The following is a 19316-nucleotide window of genomic DNA, read 5'->3' on the forward strand; positions in this document are numbered from 1 at the left end:
ACTATTACAAATAAATTATTTAATAATATAAAATGTGTCTTTCAATATAGCTGTGTTTGTGTCATTATTAAAGTAAAAAAACAAAAAAAAAAAAAACCCACAAACCACCAAAATATTAAAAATCATATATAGAAAATCATTAAGTTACAACCTTTATCTAAATACAGCTTAAATAAAATATAGCTGCCACAGGTTGATATTAAATCCATTCCCCTGCAGATCAGATTTGATATGGGATTTGTGGTAAGCTACAACTTTCCAGCAGCAAGGCTCCTTCTTCTCAGTAGAGCGTGACCAATCAGAGCCGGAGGGTTTTAAAGATTTCATATCTTGTAGATTTAACATCTTGGAGATTTCAACAAAACCAGCATAGTGCAGCAGCACCAACATTGCATTAAGCTCCAGTTTGTCACTGCCACCTATTTTACATTAAGTACAAAGAGCAGTAGAAGGAGTTTGTTTGAACAGAAGTCTCCAGGCAACAAGTGACATCACTACAGACAATATCAGATCAGATTCTGTACAAATCCCTATAAGCCAGAAAAGATTTGTATTAAACTTTGTGCAAATGTCTTCTTATAACCTATGTAACAGCCTTGTAAAGTGTATTTCACCCTTTAGCTTTTATTTGAAGTTAATTTTCTCTTACTATTCGTTTTAAAAAGAATCATACATTAATGACTACCACAAGTCTTAAAGAAAAAATCAAAAGTGACCTTGAAAATGAGAACCACGGTAAATCTCATTGTACATTTTGTCAACACATAAAGAGTAAATTCAAAGGTCAGAGAAAGATAAACAGATGAACGGTTTTATTTTCAATGACCTGTGGGTACATCTAAATTTAAATCAATATAAAGCCGATGATTGGTCGAGCTGGAGTAGTAGTAAAATAGCAGTAGTCTTCTACCACAAAATATATTATATATTTTAGTGAGTGCATTAAGTAACCCAGTTTACTGATTCAGTAAGGATAATCTAGATTAGATTTCCTATGTACTCAATGTACACAATGACTCAACATGTACATAACATAAAATGTTTCAGCAACCAAACTAGATGCAAATATAATTTTTGTTGCCTCAGATGGCAACAAAAAAACAGATGGGACAGTGTCAAAAATTTCTAAAAGACTAAACCCATACCAAATTTAACACCACCTTTATTAGTTTAGCATTTCATTTAAAGATTTCTTGCAATAGCAATAAAAGGTTTTAAAAACAGATTTCTTATAAGATGGAATTGTACTCTTAGTCAAGTATGTAGGAGACAAGTAGAGCAGACTTTCTTTTATTTTGTGCAGCGACCAATGTTTCAACACAATTTGCAGCTGATGAAAATCCAATTGAAGACTATAAATATTAATTAAGAAACAGGTTCTGTGCTCCGGTATCCCTGGAGCTCAACAATGTCCTGAACAGAGGTAATTTGCTGAAGTTACACTCAAATGTGCACACTAAATGTCAGCTGAAATGGGCTTCAAATGCAAAAAAAGCAAAAGTTATTACACAATATCCTAAAATATATATTTTCTCCAATTACCTCACCCAAGGCCAGGTTCCAGTGGCAACCTTCCCGAAATCCCATAAAAGTGACACTGCCCCTCCCCCCAGGACAGAGTGGTCTCTGGCAGGCCCAGCAGAGTCAGCTGTCATCTTCCTTGGCGGTGAGACAAGTTGATATTTCATTTGAATGCACAGTGCTCAGGCACTGATGCAAAGGCTATTACCCAGAGTGCCCAAGTGGGTTGGCCAATAGCGCTACATACTGCAACAGGCCACATGCTGGGGCACTTCAAAGAAATGAAAGTGTGGAGAAAAAAAGAAAAAAAAAACCCTAAATATTTCTTATTAAATGTTCTACCATATAAAAGATAATACACATTAAAAGGAGGGGTGTATGAGGTGGCTTTTAAAGGTTATTGACTGGCAGAAAAGTATAGTTAGCTTTTTATATTTAAACATTCGCTGCAGCTGTGCCTGTTTTAAATTGGAAAATAGAAGACCGTCTACACTATAGGCTTAATTGTCACTTTCTCTTTCTTTCTTCTCTGTAAATATGCCAACATACTAAACTAAATAAAGATCGGATGTGACTGTGAGAAATACTGATCCCAATATGAGGCTTTAGTCTAGAAATAAAAGGAGTATAATACATTCTAATCTGTATTTTTGCATAACCTAAAGCTTCAGGTAACATGATTTCTCCCAGTCCTACTTCCTGTGCATCCTTTTTTTACCTGACACTTCTGTTCTGACACAGCATCCAAGAATTTTAAAGTGTATGATGTGTGATTGAGCTTAGGCAAGCAAAACTGTATGGTACTACAGCATGTGTGATATATTACACTATTGAGTGTGTTCACTCAGATTTAAGGCACATAGAATTAAAAATACTTCCAGAGGACAGAAGAACGTGACATATTACCAGTCACGGGGCCTATCATGCAATTGTGATTAATTGGACACAGTGGCATTACAATATTGAAATGAAGTACCTTTTACACACTTAAAACCCATTATTTTACGGCCATTAATTTGAAAATTGGAGTCAGCTGTAATTTCAACTCACAGCGAAAGCATGAAGCAGTATAAAACAGCTGATTTATGATAAAAGCTTATTTTACTACTACTGGAGCTGCACATACGTGCATACAGACAAGCAGCCAGTCCTACATACACAATACACTGCATATGGTGAGCAAAATATATGTAAAAGTGGAGCTTAATAGCAGTAATAGAAAAATACAGCTTAAATGGGGCAGCATCCATTAAAATTTTAAATGAAATGAGCAGTCAATACTGTGAGCTCAGTTATTCTGTCTGGATTTGTGGGAGACGTAGTAACTGAGGTCTATTGAGTCCACGACCTACTCAAGCATAGCAGTTAAATGGGGAAATGAAGACAGACAGAGCTGCTCTTGCTGGAACCTTCACTAGGAAAAGAGGCATAGAGTTGTGTGCAAATAAAAAAGAAGTGCAACCACTGCAGCAAAGAATTAGCCAAATGTTAATGAACTTTTATGTCATTAACTTGATAAATAAGGGTGAAGACAGATGAGTGTTCCACGTAGACCCCATTTGTGCATCCACTCTGTACAGTTGTTTGAGGGTATGCTTTGACATTCTGCCCAGCAGATGCAAAGTGTCATCTGAAAGGCTTCTTTGTCTTCGAGATCTTCTCCATTTCTACTTTTCTGCTGAACTGGAATTTCATATATAATAACAATGAAATCTGTTATTATGAAATATAGTCACATCTTAAAAGTAAACTTACTTCTAGTGGCCATGTGAACAAGTGCGTATAAAAAAGGAAAGATAAATTAAACATCTTGGTAACTTAACAAAAGCAGTATGCATTCAGGATTTTAAAGTTATGCACGTTAACCCAAAACAAAAGTAAGGTACATTTGCACCGCCCTTCACAAATGTAGAATTGGACAGGGAACAGATCAAAGTGCTCTTCAGTGCACTTAAAGAACTCTTGCATCAGTTGCTTCAAACAGGGAAAAAAGTGGCTGATATGATGTTCAGTTGGTGGGTTGGTTGGCTATTTGTGTCAAGGAAATTTCAGAGAATTCAACCGTTTTGGGAGCATGACTGAATAATTTTGGTTGATAATCTGTTGCTTATACTACTCTACGCATTGTTAAGTTATAAAAGGTATGTGCATTCAGGAAAGCTTAGCAGTTCTTGTCATGAAATTAAAAAAAGAAACCTGTTGCTGCATGGGATTGTGTTTATGCCTCTTTAAATATGACAATACAAAATATGTAATTTGCCGATAGGCACGCCTATAGATTAACTCTTCAAGACCTAATTTTGTAATCAGGATTTTCTAAATCTAAAGAAACTGAAGTCACTTGTTGGCAACCAAAGAACACAGAACACACGGCAGTCAAAATAACTGCTGTCAGCATCAAGTAGGCAGGTCCCAAGTGAAACTTTTCTCAATTTTGGGGTGAGCAATTAAAGTGACTACCAATGGGAGGGAAGGCCACTGTTAATCAACATATATCAGGGTTACCTAAGCAACTGGAGCCTGTAGTGACATTCCAGGCAACCAAAGGCCAACACGCCTCCTGTGTGAATGCCCCTTAAGCATATAATATTCCAGATCAATAGGATGAGTAACATAATTCCTTGTTTATGCATTTATTATTTATCCACAACTAACTGTAACAAACATCAATACCTATTTATAAATCCTGTGCAGAGGTGCTGAAAGTAAAGGCTAACGATGGATATGCTGCTTCCACTGAGAATTCTTGATTGTGACGGGCAGACAGTAAAACCAGAGATCACTGATGCAGGAATCAGTTTGTAGACCTAAATGAAAGAGCTAATATTAACCTGCAGTTAAAGACAGCAAATTCATGGCTTAGTCAAAGAATGTCAGGAAAAGGAAAGAGGACTTTTCTTTAGCTAGCTACAGTGAAGAACGAGCCTGTGGGTCTAAGGGACTGCTGCAGGGGAAAGCAGAATGTAAATGTAACTGAAACCCCATGGAAAATAAAGACATTTGGATAAAGTTGCCAGTAAAGTATGGCAGGGAAAGTGGTGGTGCGACAGAAAGTTAACACCTCTGGATGTCTGTCTGACAGATAGAAGCAGGGGAGGAGAGGGGAAATAATGTCTGTGTTTGTCAGAAAGAATACCACAGTATCGCAGCTGGAATGGAGAAAGACTGGGTGTGTTTTAATTTGAGTATGTGCAAACAATTACTGAAAATTAACTTCAGGTTTTTCCAAATTTGATAGAGCTTTAAATCTATGAGCCAGAGTGTGTGAAACATCATGTCTAAAGGTACGTGTTGCCTAGCAATGCGAGGTTTTCACCTTGCATTACATTTTAAAAACGGAACAAAAATTAGATGAACACAAAATGTTAATTAGTTAAATGGTTTAAAGCAAGTGGCCATGGTGTAGGGAGGATCCTACCCATGAACTTACTTCTTTAAAAATAAATGAATCTTGTTTATGTTTCCATGAGCTAAAACTAAAGGGTTAAGGTAATCTTAAATTATTTTATTTTCCATCAGAAAAAACAAAACAAAACATTTTCAATTTTCTTGAAAATAATTTGCCGGACCACATCAGGTCAATTGGCAATCATGTTTTAAAAAGGAAATGAATTAATTCTTTCACTTGTTGTTCTTTTTTGGAGGTGTCGACCAATTAAATAATCATTACTACAGTTTAGACTGGTGCTCTAACCGATGTCATTTAAGCGAAGGAGCCCAGCAAATAAAAACATGACGACTAAAGTGATGTCTCACACAAGTCACAACCTAATGTAGAGTATTTGTACACACCACATTCTTAATTTGCAAAGAGGAAGACCTTTAAAAGGGCTAATTGGTAATTCTGAATGTCAACATTTTTATACCACCAGGTTTTTGTGCCCATGAAGGCTGCCTGCTTTTGAAAAAGCCAGCCTTAATGAGAAGAGTTGGATGGAAGTGCTCTTAGCCATGTGACTTTTTAAAGTGAGCTTCAGCCAGCCCATTCTGGTCTGGTGCCTACAGTTTTCTCTCAGCCATACTGTTGGCCTGATATTGGTGTGACTTTGAGCCACATGAATATCCATAAATACACATCTGTTTATGCATGTGTGAGTAGCCTATGTTTTTCTGAATATCACAGACTATCACACAAATGACATATTGAAAACTGAGAATAATAGATGGAAATCTGTGGTACTTAAGAGATGTCAGAGTACTGTTTAACATCCCCATTAAAACTTTAATTATCTGGTGGTTGCAATGTTTTGATCTGACATGACGTGTCTTACGAAGATCCATGAAAGACAGGAAGCTGCAGGAGTGTAATTAAAGTTATCAAACAGCGGACAGTTTTTATTATACCTTGATATCTGCTATTTTATCTAGCTATTGTACTCTTTATCTTTTCTAGTCTAGTGGAAGACGTTTAATTCCTTGGTTGAAAAGATACACAACATTTTAAGTGCAATTTCTTCACAAATAATAAAGCACAATATACAGTAATAAGCACGTTTCACTCCAAAATTTATTTTTCATATTATTTCCTTTGGCCTTTGGTGCTACTTATCCATCTACATTGCGTTGGTGCAATTAGTCCAGTTTGGAAATACTAGCTGTAGAACTGTCTGTCTTCTTTTAACTATACAGGAACTAACTGAATTTGCTCTTCCAAAAAAATAAACACAAAACTTCCCTTCAAGTAATCATTACATAGAAATCCAAAAATCAGCCAGTTTATGAGACACGATGTAACCACTTGATGATCTCCACCTTGTCATATCAGTAATATTAACTGGCTGAATGTTTCTATTGGTTGGCAGATACCGTTTGTCAGAAAGACAGAAAAAGTCACTACGTAAGATTGCTTGGAGTAACTAGGTCATGACTTCTGCAATGAGATATTGCTGCTGAGTTTTTTTAAATGTATTTTTTGGCACACTGCACATCACAAGGTCAGTGCCATTTAGTTTGATTATGTTTAAAAGAAAGAAGACATCTTCATACAGTGGATACATCCAAAATAGGGCAACTCACACCAAAACAATCTTGATGGATAAAGAGATTTACGGGCCAGAAATTTTTTTTTACATAAATTTGATTTTGGGATGAACTGTCCCATTATTATGATGGAATTTACTGTTCTGGTTGGGGTGGATCTGCCTTTTATTTACCTACCTATATAGTTTTTAAGAATCAGCATTTAAAGAAAAATCTTTGTGTCTAAAGTCCAGGCAGCATCGAACTGCATGAGGCAGACAGGCTGCTTCTCAAACTGTTCCACCCAATAAATCAGCCATATCACAAAGTCTTCCATCTTTACACCCACAGCGCTTTCCATCTCAGGCTGTCAGTGACAGCTGAAACTCTTCACAGCCCCATAACATTGTACATATCAAGAACTTTACTGCTCCTGCCTTTCCTATGGGCCTACACACTCACACACATGCACAACTTATTGGTTTATAAATCGGTGCAGAGAGCCAGAGAGCTCTGCAGATCAATATAAGTGCTGATGTCAAAAGATCAGCACAAACTGAACCGTTTAAGCTGGCCACTGCAAAGCGCGTCTGCTGTAAATGTTGAGGAATTAACAACAGAGATGATGTTAATGCATAAGTGTGTGTGTCCAAATGCGTGCGCGTGTGAGTGGTGGCATGCTGGTAATCAGCAAAGGTCGAAAGCATTGCAGGTTACTTTCATCCAAAATTGTGGCAAGATACATTTATGTTTAATCAGAATTCAGCACTTTGTGCCAGTGATTAGTCAGTCCCAATGCGCATTATAATCAGTTTAATGATTTCTGTTGCTCATGCTGTAACCAGCTCCTTTTACTTTGAGAAAGCTATATTGCATTAGATATCTGAACTCTGGATCGTGGATTCTGCCTTCATTATTTTAACTGCTTCTTACATTGGTTTTCACTGGAGCCAGTTAAAAAGAAAAAGAAAAAAAAAAGGGGGTAGCATAGATAGTTGAAAACAAGGTGCATTTTCTTTTTCCAAAATGCTTTTGCTAACCTGAAAAATCAAGACTCCTGGCAGAAATTCATCAGAATAAAGCACCAAATGCACAAATTGCTCTGAATAAAACATATCCAAGGCACAAAACTGGCATAAATATTATCTGAACAGTTTCTTCTTCTCTTCATGTGTCTTCACACACATGAAGATGAGCATACACAGGGATGCTGTGGTAGTCAGAATAAATGACAGTGTTGGTCATTACTTTTCATTATTCTAAAGCCCCTGGAAACCTAATTTCTAAATCAGCCTCTTACAGGTCATATGAGCGATGGGCTACTACATAAATTAACACTTTCTCTGCCAAAGTTAGAACCACTGCAGGTTCTTTCACATAACAAATTGTCATCATGTGCACAGGTCTGGAGTGTGGGGGACATTACTGGAATAAAGTGATGTCATGTACTTCCATGCAGGGAGTGCAACATAGTCATGAGTTGCATTTTACAACTGAATTCATCGTCTGCCTAATGCATAATAGTTGCGGCCAGTTTAAGAAGATACGCCATTAGTCAGAGACACAGGTTTCATCCAGATTTTTGTTTGGGATTTGGGCAACGAAATTTCTTTGGTTAAGCTTAGAGAAAAACTGCTTTTAGTCAGCTGAAGCAAACACCTCTGTCAAGTCACCGTAACCTTAACGACTCTCTTTGAGTGTCTAAATATAACCATAAAAAGTTGAATGAAGTTGAAGATTGCAGGCACTGCCACCGGATAATGTGATGGAAAATTGGATTGTGGGGAGAGAAAAATAATGAACACAGTCAAGACATTTTCAATGACAATATTGTTATGATTTGTCTAACATATTAACTAGAAACCATTACTTATAGTATCAAGATATATATTATACTTCAATACAATAAGAAGTATAGAACACAGTCTTCAATAATTAAAATTGATGACAAACACATCGATGCTCAGCAGCCACGACATACACCTGTTCAACTGTTTGTAAGGTACATAACTAATCAGAGAATCACATGGCAGCAACTCTATCTATTTAGGCATCTAGACATGGTTGAGATGACCTGCTGAAGTTCATACTCAGCACCACAATGAGGAATAAAGTTGATTTAAGTGACCTTGAAAGTGGCATGGTTGTTAGTGCCAGATGGGCTGGTCTGAGTATTTGAGAAACTGCGGGTCTGCTGGGATTTTTCCACACAACCATATCAACAGTTTACAGAATGATCAGAAAAAGAGAAAATATCCAGTGAGAGGCAGTTCTCTGGGTGAAAATGCCTTGTTGATGCCAGAGGTCAGAGGAAAATGGCCAGACTGCTCTGAGCCGATGGGAAGGCAACAGTAACTGAAATAACCACTCATTACAACCAAGATGTGCAGAAGAGCATTTCTGAATTCACAACATGTTGGACGCTGAAGCAGATGGGCTACAGCAACAGAAGACCATAACAAGTACCACTCCTGTCATTTCAACTGGCTCACAAAAGCTGGAAAATTAGAGAATTTGAAAAACATTTCCTGGTCTGACTAGCCTTGATTTCCTGCTGCTTGCATCGTTAGCCTCGAAGATCACACTGAGTTCACTGTACTGCTTGACAGTACATTTATCATATTCAACTTCTGACAGAAAATAAGTATTTAAGCGAAAATTAACCTTATATCGTCACATCTAACTATCAAGCATAAAGAACCCTTAAGCTTGACAGAAATGTTGTTTTTATTTCTCAACTCACTATGTTTAAAGTTTTCTGTCAAGTGACCTCTTGTGGCCACATGAATAATGACTGTGGTAACTGAGTAAGAGGTGTTCGATGATGTCATTGGCGGTTTCTTTTAACCAAAACCTACATCTCTTTCCTATTTACCAAGTGATTTTAGTTGCAGAATCGTAGCAGACCAGAATAATTTTGGATAATTAATTATCTTTTCTGTTGCTCAGGCTGGTGGACTTGCAAAGAAAGCAAATCAAGCCAAAATATTAAGAAGCCTGCATAATCAAATGTAAAACCATGACAACCAAATTCAGGCCGTGATGCACCTCAGTGGCATAAAACATTCTCATATGCCTCTAGCTGCAGAATCTTTTTCTTCTCCAAGCTCAGCTCCCACTTCTTACTGCCAGACTTTGTTCTCAGTTTTGTGTGTCTGCCCATATTTCACCGTATCAGTTCAATGTGCGGGACACATTGTTTGGGAAAGCCATTCACAGCTGAAGTCATTGCAGGATTTCAAGAAAAGGAAAAAAAAAATTGGAAAAGGCATTGCTTTTCAAAATAGCCCAACAGTCTGCACAACAACAGGGACAAAAACCCTTCAAATCAATGACCTGGAGGTACACTGAAAGAATCTGCTATATTATGACAGTTTGATGGCACGAGTGGGAAGCAGTACAGAACATATTACTAAACCTCAGCAAAAAAAATGACTAATGGGGACTTTCAGTCATTCTCAGAATAAGGAAAGATTCCTCACAAAGAGAATAATTCTTAGTGGTGGCTTCAGCAGGTTTTAAAGTAGCTAGAGCTACAACTGTTTAGATTGTTCAAAGTCAGACTTTTTTGTCTCGACGTTTTCTATAAAGTAGAGACAGGGTTTTGTAAAAGTCATAAAGTCGTGCAAAGTCTAAAGGAAACTGCAACAAGTTCTGTTATAGTTTTAATCCATAGGGCAGAGAGACCTTGTCTTTTACATAAACGTATTTACTATATTTGATTTAATTAAAACTTGGCAGTATTAGTGGCAACATGAATTTAAGAAGCTGAGGAAAAAAGTAGACTGCAGGAGCTGCAGAAAAGTGGACGGTTTACTGCCAAGAGCAACCTATAAACAACAGTAGATCTCCTAATTATCTGCACTATTATAAGCCTTAAAATGTGAAATTTAAAAAAAAAACCTGTGCACACAGGTGACTTCTTTTTTCTTTTCTTTTTTCTTTGTTTTCAAAGACATTCAGTTGAGGCTTTTCAAGAGTGCTCCGTGGACTAATTAGCGTCTCAGTCTGCTTGAGGAAACTGACGGATTATTGAATATAAGGGACGTTATTTCAGTCTAACGGCTCTGTTGCTCTTGTCTGCTCAGTTCTGCTACAGTAGATGAGTGTGTACGGACAGACTGGTGAACACAGAGATGCCGTGTCACAGAAACTCTTGCTTCACTCTTCGAGCTGAAAATGTAGCTTCCTTGTGTCATTTATTGTTGTGGGATGAATACAAGTTTCACTGCTTGGGCCATGGAGAGGGGAGTTCACATCCATCGCTGTTTAGCTGTCAGTGAAATTGCACACTGATAAATTACACACTGTAAAAATATTACTTGATTGTTTGTTACCAGTTTTGAACATGAAATGGTCAAAAAGAAAAATGTGAGATGTGACATTTTATTGCATTTCTACTTTTTTTTTTTTTTTTTTTTTTTAAATCAGTGCAAATTGAATGCATTGAAGCTGAGTCAGTCTTGCAAAACAGGCACAGTGAAGAAAGTTGTTATGGGAATTATTCACAGTTAGACCAAGCTATTAATTGATTAATGAGAGGACAATTGAGCAATCTTCTGTTGATGCTAAACTGTTCAGCTGCTAGTTTTCTGTATATGATATTAAGATAATGCCAAGTTTTATTGTTGAATTCACAAAGAAAACTTCAGCCCTGCCAACAGCATAAACTTCCCCTAATTAATCAGCCCCTGAATGAGGGAAAACAAGGTGATGGGTGCGACTGGGATGTAAGAGAGCGCTTTAGTGAGAAGTGTGGATATCCTAACAAATGCAGCCACTTATTCTGGGTTATAGTAATTGTGATGACATAATTAAAATGTGCTCATTAGCAGCACTAAGCTCCTCATTACTTGGGAAAATGCCACAATTCTGCACAGATGTGTAGGCACCATGCTTTCCTTGGGCCTGTTTCAGCTTTTCATTAGATTTAGTAATAGAAAAATAAAAACAAAGAAAAAGGCGCATAAATCCAACATAAAATCAAGTCAAACAAAAAGAGTGGCTGCAGTGTTAGGAAGAGTTAGGAAAAAAGAAAACGACTCATATAGGTTTCAGTGCACCACATGCTCTGGTCCAACGGTGCGTGTACGCGCTCGTGCATGCCTGGATATGAATAATAGTCTTTCACTGAGCTATTCAACAACAAAAGTTGCACTGAAAGGAAAGGACATGAAACATAAGGTTTTCTGTTTGAGCAGCTCCAGACTGCTTGAAAGTGACAGCGTCATTTCATCGCATATTCAGTGACAATCCCAAACACCCACAACTTGTTTGAGGACCCCAAGTATATGTTAAAAAAAAAAAAAAAAAAAAGTGCTGGAGCTGCAGAACACGAAGAATCCCCTGAAACACTGAAGAGAAGTGTGGGTTTGTAAGGCTGAGGAGTGAATTTAGCTTTGGAGCACCCACAGTCAGTAAAATGGAGGAGGTGATAGGCAGTGTGGGATGAGATTGTAGGTACCCAGAGCTGTCAGGAGAAGAGGGGCAGTCAAAACATGTCAGTGCTTAGAAAGGAGAAACAAGAGGGGGTATGAGGTGGAAGCCAAAGAAAACAGGCACATCTCACCACCATTTTTTTTTTTTTTTTTTTTTTTGCCCGTTTCAGGTCAGGTTCAGATTGGGTGAACAAACTTGCCATTGCAGCATAAAAATCAAGGACAATTAATGAGCTGTTCAGCTTCAGCTCGTGTTGCAATGTCTCGTCGACTGATTCAGATTAGGGCTACATCACTTCCACACCAATAAGGTGACAGTAGTCTTCTCTGTCTCCTCGCCTTGATATTCACAAGCATGAACTCTCCCGTCTGTTTCCTTTTCTTCCCCCCCCCCCTCAAATTCCCAAATAGAAAACGAAAGCCTCTTTTTTTCAAGTACTCACACAGATTCTGAGCGAATAGGACAAAAGTAGTCTCCTGCTCTTAAATAAAGGAGATGCCAGCTTGCTGCGCATTAATATGCCACAGAAGACTTGGGGATTTTTTTTCCCTAAACGTCTACACATTCACAAAGGGCGGGAATCGTTTTAAAACGACACAGTTCTCCACTTACTTACCCATATTGTCTCATCGGTCCGTTCCCTCCGTCCTCCGTAGTGCTATCCACCGCACAGATCACGACTTCTTCTCTCTTGTCTTTCCAGTACCTGGAGAGCCGAGGAGCTCTTTTCGCCCCTTACGCCACGGGTGACTCACCTGCCTTCATTCTGAAAAACTGTCTCTTGATTATAAAAAAGCTTTTAAAGTTTGCGCACATGCTTCCTCACACGAAGCAACTTTCCAGACCTGTCGCGAATAACCGTGTCATTAAGCCCTAAGTTGGAAGCCAAACGCCTGGCTCTACAGGGTTCTTTTACCCTGATAGACCCTTGGTCTCGGAGCAGGTATCTTTAGAAAAACAAAAAGAAAAAAAAAAACAAAACTGCAACCAAAAAAACAAAACAGTCACGCTGCAAAAGTTAAGAGGTTAAAACGAGCATTTACCACTGGGATCGCTTGCAATGAACGGCTGTGCGCCAGGTGTCCTCTGCGCAATCGTCCAGCGGAGCAGCAGAGGCGCTAGGCACGGAGCACAAGCAAGCACGGGCACTGTCGGGGGCTCCTGTGCAGTGCTTTGGCGAGGTTTGCGTGTGCGCGCACGGCCGCGCGAGGGAACGTGTGTTCGCGCATGTGGGAGAAAGAAAAAGAGAGAGAGGGAGAACACGTTCGACGCAGCATTTAACAGCTGCAGGCATATTTTTGGTCATATATGAAATTTTTATTTTCTTTTGTTCTTATTTTTTTCTTTAGGTTCGCCTGCTTCTTCCACCGCCACCACAAATCAGCGGAGGAGCCGCCCCCCATTTAACATGCTTTTCCAAGTCTATTATGCAGGTGTGGAGGATATGCTGAGGGCTATATGTGGTCGTCATTATATCATGAGTGGGTAGCCTGCCTGATCCCACCTCGTGTTGCATAATTATTACAGATAGATCGACGGGAAACCTGTTAGAGCGGGGAAACTGTTGGACAGGGTGTCGGGCTAATTAAAAATAGAGGAATAAAACATTGAAACATATCCAGATATTTCTCTGTAGGATGGCATGACACTACTGCTGAGAAACCAGAGAGATAGTGGTTGTTTAAGTTTTGCGTAATTGTAAAAAATTACATTCTGATATGGCATTCCTCTCTTACATTGAAGATACCAGTTTATAATGATTTCAAATGTTTGATTTGGTACTTCCTTTTTTGACTCACTTTACATTCTGACTAATCCCTGAGATGGTGTTAAGTCACCCAAACGGTACTTCCTTTATTTTAGATGATTCAGACACAAAGTTAAAAAAGGAAGATCAATTATAAAAATGTGCCCATTATGAAATAGCAAGTTTAGGCTTGACAGACTGTGGGCTAAAGTGATTCACTGAACGTTTTATAACACCATGACATTGAAAGTGCAAGGTTTACACACATCTTTCTCTCACTCTCACTCTCACTCTCACTACAAGTGCCTTATTGAGGAACAGTCCACATTTCAAGAGCCTGAGAGTCAAAAGTTAGAGTGTTGTAGTATTGTGTAAAAGTCTCGAGCTGCTACTTGTTTCCTAATATTTTGCTTCCAAGGATCCAGAATTTTTTTTTAAATTTGTTTCCAGGCTTTGTGGAGATCATTCCAAGTTTTTCTTTGGACACTGGCTGCTTTCACTCATTTTCAATCCTTGTAACTGACCATTGTTCTTCTTGTTGTTATGGCACTTAACACTGACCAGTGAATCATTTAAGTATTAAAAAAAAAAGGCACCAAACTCAAGGGATGAGCCAGTGTTGTGTCTACACATCACAGATCACTTAGCAAAGAACCAATATTAAACTGTCTCTTTAGGTGCTTATTAGCAGGTATTAGCAGACTGTCACAAACACATAATTTGCTTCCACTGAGTGCTTGAAAAGAACAACTGACTTCTTCCTGATTTGTGAGTTCACTTTTCATCCAGGAGGCTTCTTCTGTTCTAAAACATCTGAGAGTCTGTGATATTTTACCCGTAGTTGTCCTGTTAAATGTGGTCCTGAGGGTCATTGCCACGTAAGTCAAGGAGTACACAAACATAAATTACTTAAATTAGTGAACTTGCACAGGAAAGAACCTCAGACATTATTGATGGAGAAAAAGGGGGACTAATGGAACAAGATTGTCATCTCTTCAATGGCGCGTTTGTCAGAGGAACTCCGAAGAAATTTCTTCAAGCATTACATTCCAGGACACTTCAAACACAGCATCAAGCTCAGACAAAACTGGTTAGGCTTCAGTGAGGATCCTTTACATGGGAGAAACCAAACGGCCATTCAACAAACACAAGGCATAGCACAGGAAAGCTACGTTAACAGGACAAGACTCAGCTGGACGCCTGCATCTAGAGAAAGGACATTGTTAGTGTTAGAAGGATGCTAATGTTCACATTTTGGACTGAGAAAATGAATGAACGAGTATTGTTGAACGGAGGCAGTGACTTACAATTCCAGCCAGCAGCCAGCTACAAGTCTTGAGATCCATTCCCAGGTGTTTCATCTCCCACTCACACCTTCATTTATGTGACCACAATAGCGCAAATGATGGTGGTGTTGGGAAATGTCTCATACAAGAATCACACCTCTGCTCTGGTGATGATAATGACCTGCACCATTGTTCACATCTTGTCTCATGTGGTAACTCACATGATTATTAGTGGGCAACGACACTCTGGACCACCTCCAATGAGACAACAAGGGGTTAAATACCCAACAACTTCCAACAGTTGTTTTTATGTTGTTGGACCCCTGGGCGCAAATGTCTGGTGGGCCTTGGGGTACTTCTTTTGCTGATCAGTTTTGTTTTGTTTTTTCTTTAAAAATTCTACTAGAAAATGTATAAGGATATATTTAATATTTAATCTGTCTGTGCACACACACACACACACACACGCACGCACGCACGCACACACACACACGCACGCACGCACGCGCACACACACGCACACACACACACACGCACGCACGCGCACACACACGCACACACACGCACACACACACACCTGTTGTCTCCTTCCTCCCTCACCCTCTCCCTGTCTCTGTCTGTCTCCCTGATGATCTCCTTCTTTTTCTCCTTACATCTCGTCAGTACCATTTCTCTCCCTCTGTCTCTTGCACTTGTTCACCATCCCTTTTCCCGATTAGTGTCAAAACAATAATTAATGCAAAAGCATTGCTCAGTGAGGTTTTCTCAGAAAAAAGCATGCTTTTGGGACGTGTCCACTTACATGAGCAATAAACAAGTTTTTTTTCTTTATTATAAATAAATAAATAATGCAGGCAACATTGACGTATTCCCTGGATGTTTGCATCCTTGCTTGTGAAGGACAGCGGGCCCTCCGCTGATGTGAGCAGCCTGGCTTCTTTATTTAGAGCCTACTAAATTTTCTGTATATATGTTATATATATCTTCCACTGATTTTCAAAGGCAGGGTTCATGTGTAATAAGAGGAGTAAAGCAATGTCAATACAAACTGGGCCACACAGATGCAAAGCAGCATGTTTTCCAACCTATTTGTTTGTTCCTCGTGTCACTGAGCTGAACAGCTGTAGAAGCACAGTGATATTTTATGGATCAAAACATCTTTGAATGTCAGATATGGTCATTTTCTTTGAACCAGCTGTAAACTAACAAGAGCGCCTTTATTTTACTCATGAATTTATTTATTTATTTAGTTGAATTTCAACTAGCAAGCTGACCATGTCTCCTTGAAGCTCCCAAGGCTCAGCCTTTCAGCTCTTTGCATACCACACAGCTCAAAAACATTCAGCTATGCTACATGTTCCATAGCGTTTTACACATTTTTGAAGTGGAATCTGCCGATAACACTTTCAGTGGCTCAGACAGAGAAAACACTTGCGATTAAGAGTGAGAAGTACTGTAAAATTTCATTTAACAAGCATATTGAGCAGCAAGTTTGAAGGTTTGTAGCTTGTTCTGTCACCTGGAGCCAGAGGCGCAAGGAGGTGGAGCTGTAAATCAGAAGGGCTTTAAAGTCCTGATGCACAGTCCCTCCTCCTTCTTCTTAACAGCAGACAAGGTCTTAATGCTGATAGTGAGGAGGAGGAGGATTGAATTGCAACAAAGTGTGGTGTCAGCGAAGAGATGTCATGTGGAATCAGATAGAAGTGTCCACCATGACAGAGTGAGGATGGTTGATGGAACTAGATTAGCTAGTGGATGGTGGTAAGAGTAAGGGAAGACTTAAATGACCAGACATGACAAAACATGGTATTACTTTCACTGTAGACCTTATATAAAGATGGACACAGCATTGCCCATTATGACTGAAGTCCTGTCTTGAAACCACAAAGAGTGAAGAAGAGGGGGGGATTTTCAAAATGTAATACGGTAACAGCTTGTCAAACACAACTCTATAATTTACACAATATTATCATGTATTCAGTAAAAAATGAAACTAGAAACGGAGACCTTAATTTTATTAGAAAAGTGTTTACCAAGGTTATAGATCAGGGGTGTCAAACTCAAATACACAGTGGGCCAAAATTCAAAACTGGAACAAAGTTGCGGGCTAACATTAATATTTATTGAAATATATTTATTCCTCCAGATATAAGAATGAATCTTTTCTTATGGACTAAAACACGTTTTGCTGAAAAACTGAATATGGAACAAGCAAAGCTTAATACTAAACAATATATATATTAGCTGTATAATACCAGTAGGCCAGCTCTAATAGTAATTTGGTATGGCTTCGCGGGCCAAATGTAATTAGGCTGCGGGCCAAATTTGGCCCGCGGGCCAGAGTTTGACACCTATGTTATAGGTAATGTGATCAATACCTCATGTTGTACATAATGTGAGCAGAACGTTTATTTCTATGTGGGTGGACTTATTGGTGGCTACTCCAGAGTAGAACAAGCACAAAGGGAGTTTTAAGTACTCACATGTCTACATCTGCCTGTCTTTGGGGATGAAATTCTGTACATCAGCCAAGCAAGGTATTACAAATATTATAGCTGAAACTTAATTCAGAGATGAGAGAAATATTTTTGTGTTACTTTCTTGCAGTGGTATGTAGACCCTTGAGACAACAAAAAACCACACTGTTCAGTCTCTCCATTTAATGTTCAAAAATGGCACATATTTTACATTTTATTTAGGCTAGTTGTTTGTTTCTGCACCAACAACAGACACAAGCCCTGAGCTGGCAAAGGTGTGTAGTATGCAAAAAGCGTGGCACAGCCAGAAACATAAGTCTAAATTAGAATGATATCCTTTAGTTGTTGGATTTATAAATTGAAAACTGATTAAAAACAAATTCCTCACATCAAAGGTTACATCACTCAGTCAAAAAAAATCCCCCCACCCACCAAAAAACCCCCAAACAAAAAACACACAAAACCAAACAAAAAAGTGTTTTGTGTTTTTGTGTCTGACTGTGAACTCCTCTACGCTATTTTTACTTCCATTTCTCCCAACGGACATGATTCATAACTTCGATGGCAGTAGAGGTCTTTATCACGTTTAGCCTTTATTTAAAAGACCTGTTTTTTATTGGAAAGACAGATTCAGTGGGGGCACTCGACTAATACAAGATGGAAACTGGACTGACATTCAGTATTGATTGAATATTTAATTTGCAATATCGATTGGCAGGCCAAAGTGAGTAATATAAAAGCTTATCTTGCAGGAAATACTATTAAGTAGTCAGTGAAATTGGTATAAATAGTGTTTAATTTTTAAAGTTAATATTCACTTAATTTCCTACAAACTGAAATATTTTATTTAGTAAATGCTGTCAGTTTATACCCCATTTTGTTCTGTAGGTCTAATTCCTCTTGGACCGACAGATGGAGCAAGACGTTTTAAAGGAGGAAGGATTGATTGGAGCGCTAGAGTGTCAGGTGTGACTGTGAGGCAATCGCAAATGATTTAAATGACTCATGGGTCACTTAGGAGGGCTCCTGAGCAAAATTATGCCTATACAGGGCCCTGGGGAGGTTGACCCTGCTCATGATCAGAGCATGTGCGCCACATTTTTCCATTCACTTATGTTTTCATTCATGTTAATTTTATTTTGGACAAGGATATATTAAAACCTGGAGAAATACTTTGGCTTAAGGCTGTAAGCGGTGACGTTTTATAATCTATGTGAACAGATATGTGCATAATACACAATTAGCTGTTGTGACATCTGCTTAAATTTATATCACATCTGCAAAACTCTCACAAATTAAAAAAGGAAAATTCTCCACCATGGTCACTGGCCGTATATAAAACTGAAAGACTAAAAGCCTGCTCTCATAACTTTTTATGTGGCATCAAATTTCTCCCGATCTTTTGGCATACTGTTTTTATTTAATTAGACTAGGATCTGGACGTGATTCTGCTGCTGCAAATCAGTTGCAAGTTGACGGTGAAAACTTTTTGTCATATCTAGGACAACAACATCTTGTACCGTGAATATGAAATGTTAAATGTCTCAACTAGGCAGCCATCTTTCTTGATCACATCGCCCTGCTGTTGTAAGGCATTACCGTCTGCAAATTATCTTAGGAGAGTCAAAACTCTGAAGTAGACAATCACGAGAGACGTTTGCATTGGTAATGTAGAAACTACACTTTAAACTATTTATAGTTGTTAAATTTAACTTTAATTTGTGATATAAGTCATATATCAATTAACTAATTCCATATATTTGTCTGATTTTTCAAATAGTGGAATAAGTAGGATAACATTGACAGGATTACTTTTGTAGCTTAGCTACAGCTAAATGTTTTGATAGATTAACATCCTCAGCTCTTTTGAAACATCAGACATACATG

The 19316-nt window shown here is 38.5% G+C and overlaps 1 protein-coding gene across 4 annotated transcripts in view; it reads right to left on the reverse strand.

Moving 5' to 3' along the window:
- Positions 1–13094, reverse strand: part of lrrtm4l1 (leucine rich repeat transmembrane neuronal 4 like 1) — a 67474-nt gene extending 54380 nt beyond the window's left edge. For all 4 annotated transcript variants that reach the window (XR_005691353.1, XR_005691352.1, XM_040000176.1 and 1 more), the window contains exon 1: positions 12536–13094. Coding sequence is in view for 2 of the 4 variants with exons in the window: in XM_040000176.1 (XP_039856110.1) it covers positions 12536–12539 (4 nt within the window). In the remaining 2 variants the exon portion in view is untranslated. The remainder of the gene's footprint in view (positions 1–12535) is intronic.
- Positions 13095–19316: the final 6222 nt, after the last annotated feature.

Source organism: Simochromis diagramma, unplaced genomic scaffold, assembly GCF_900408965.1.
Source record: "Simochromis diagramma unplaced genomic scaffold, fSimDia1.1 OVJJ01000596.1, whole genome shotgun sequence".
Classification (NCBI taxonomy): Eukaryota; Metazoa; Chordata; class Actinopteri; order Cichliformes; family Cichlidae; genus Simochromis; species Simochromis diagramma.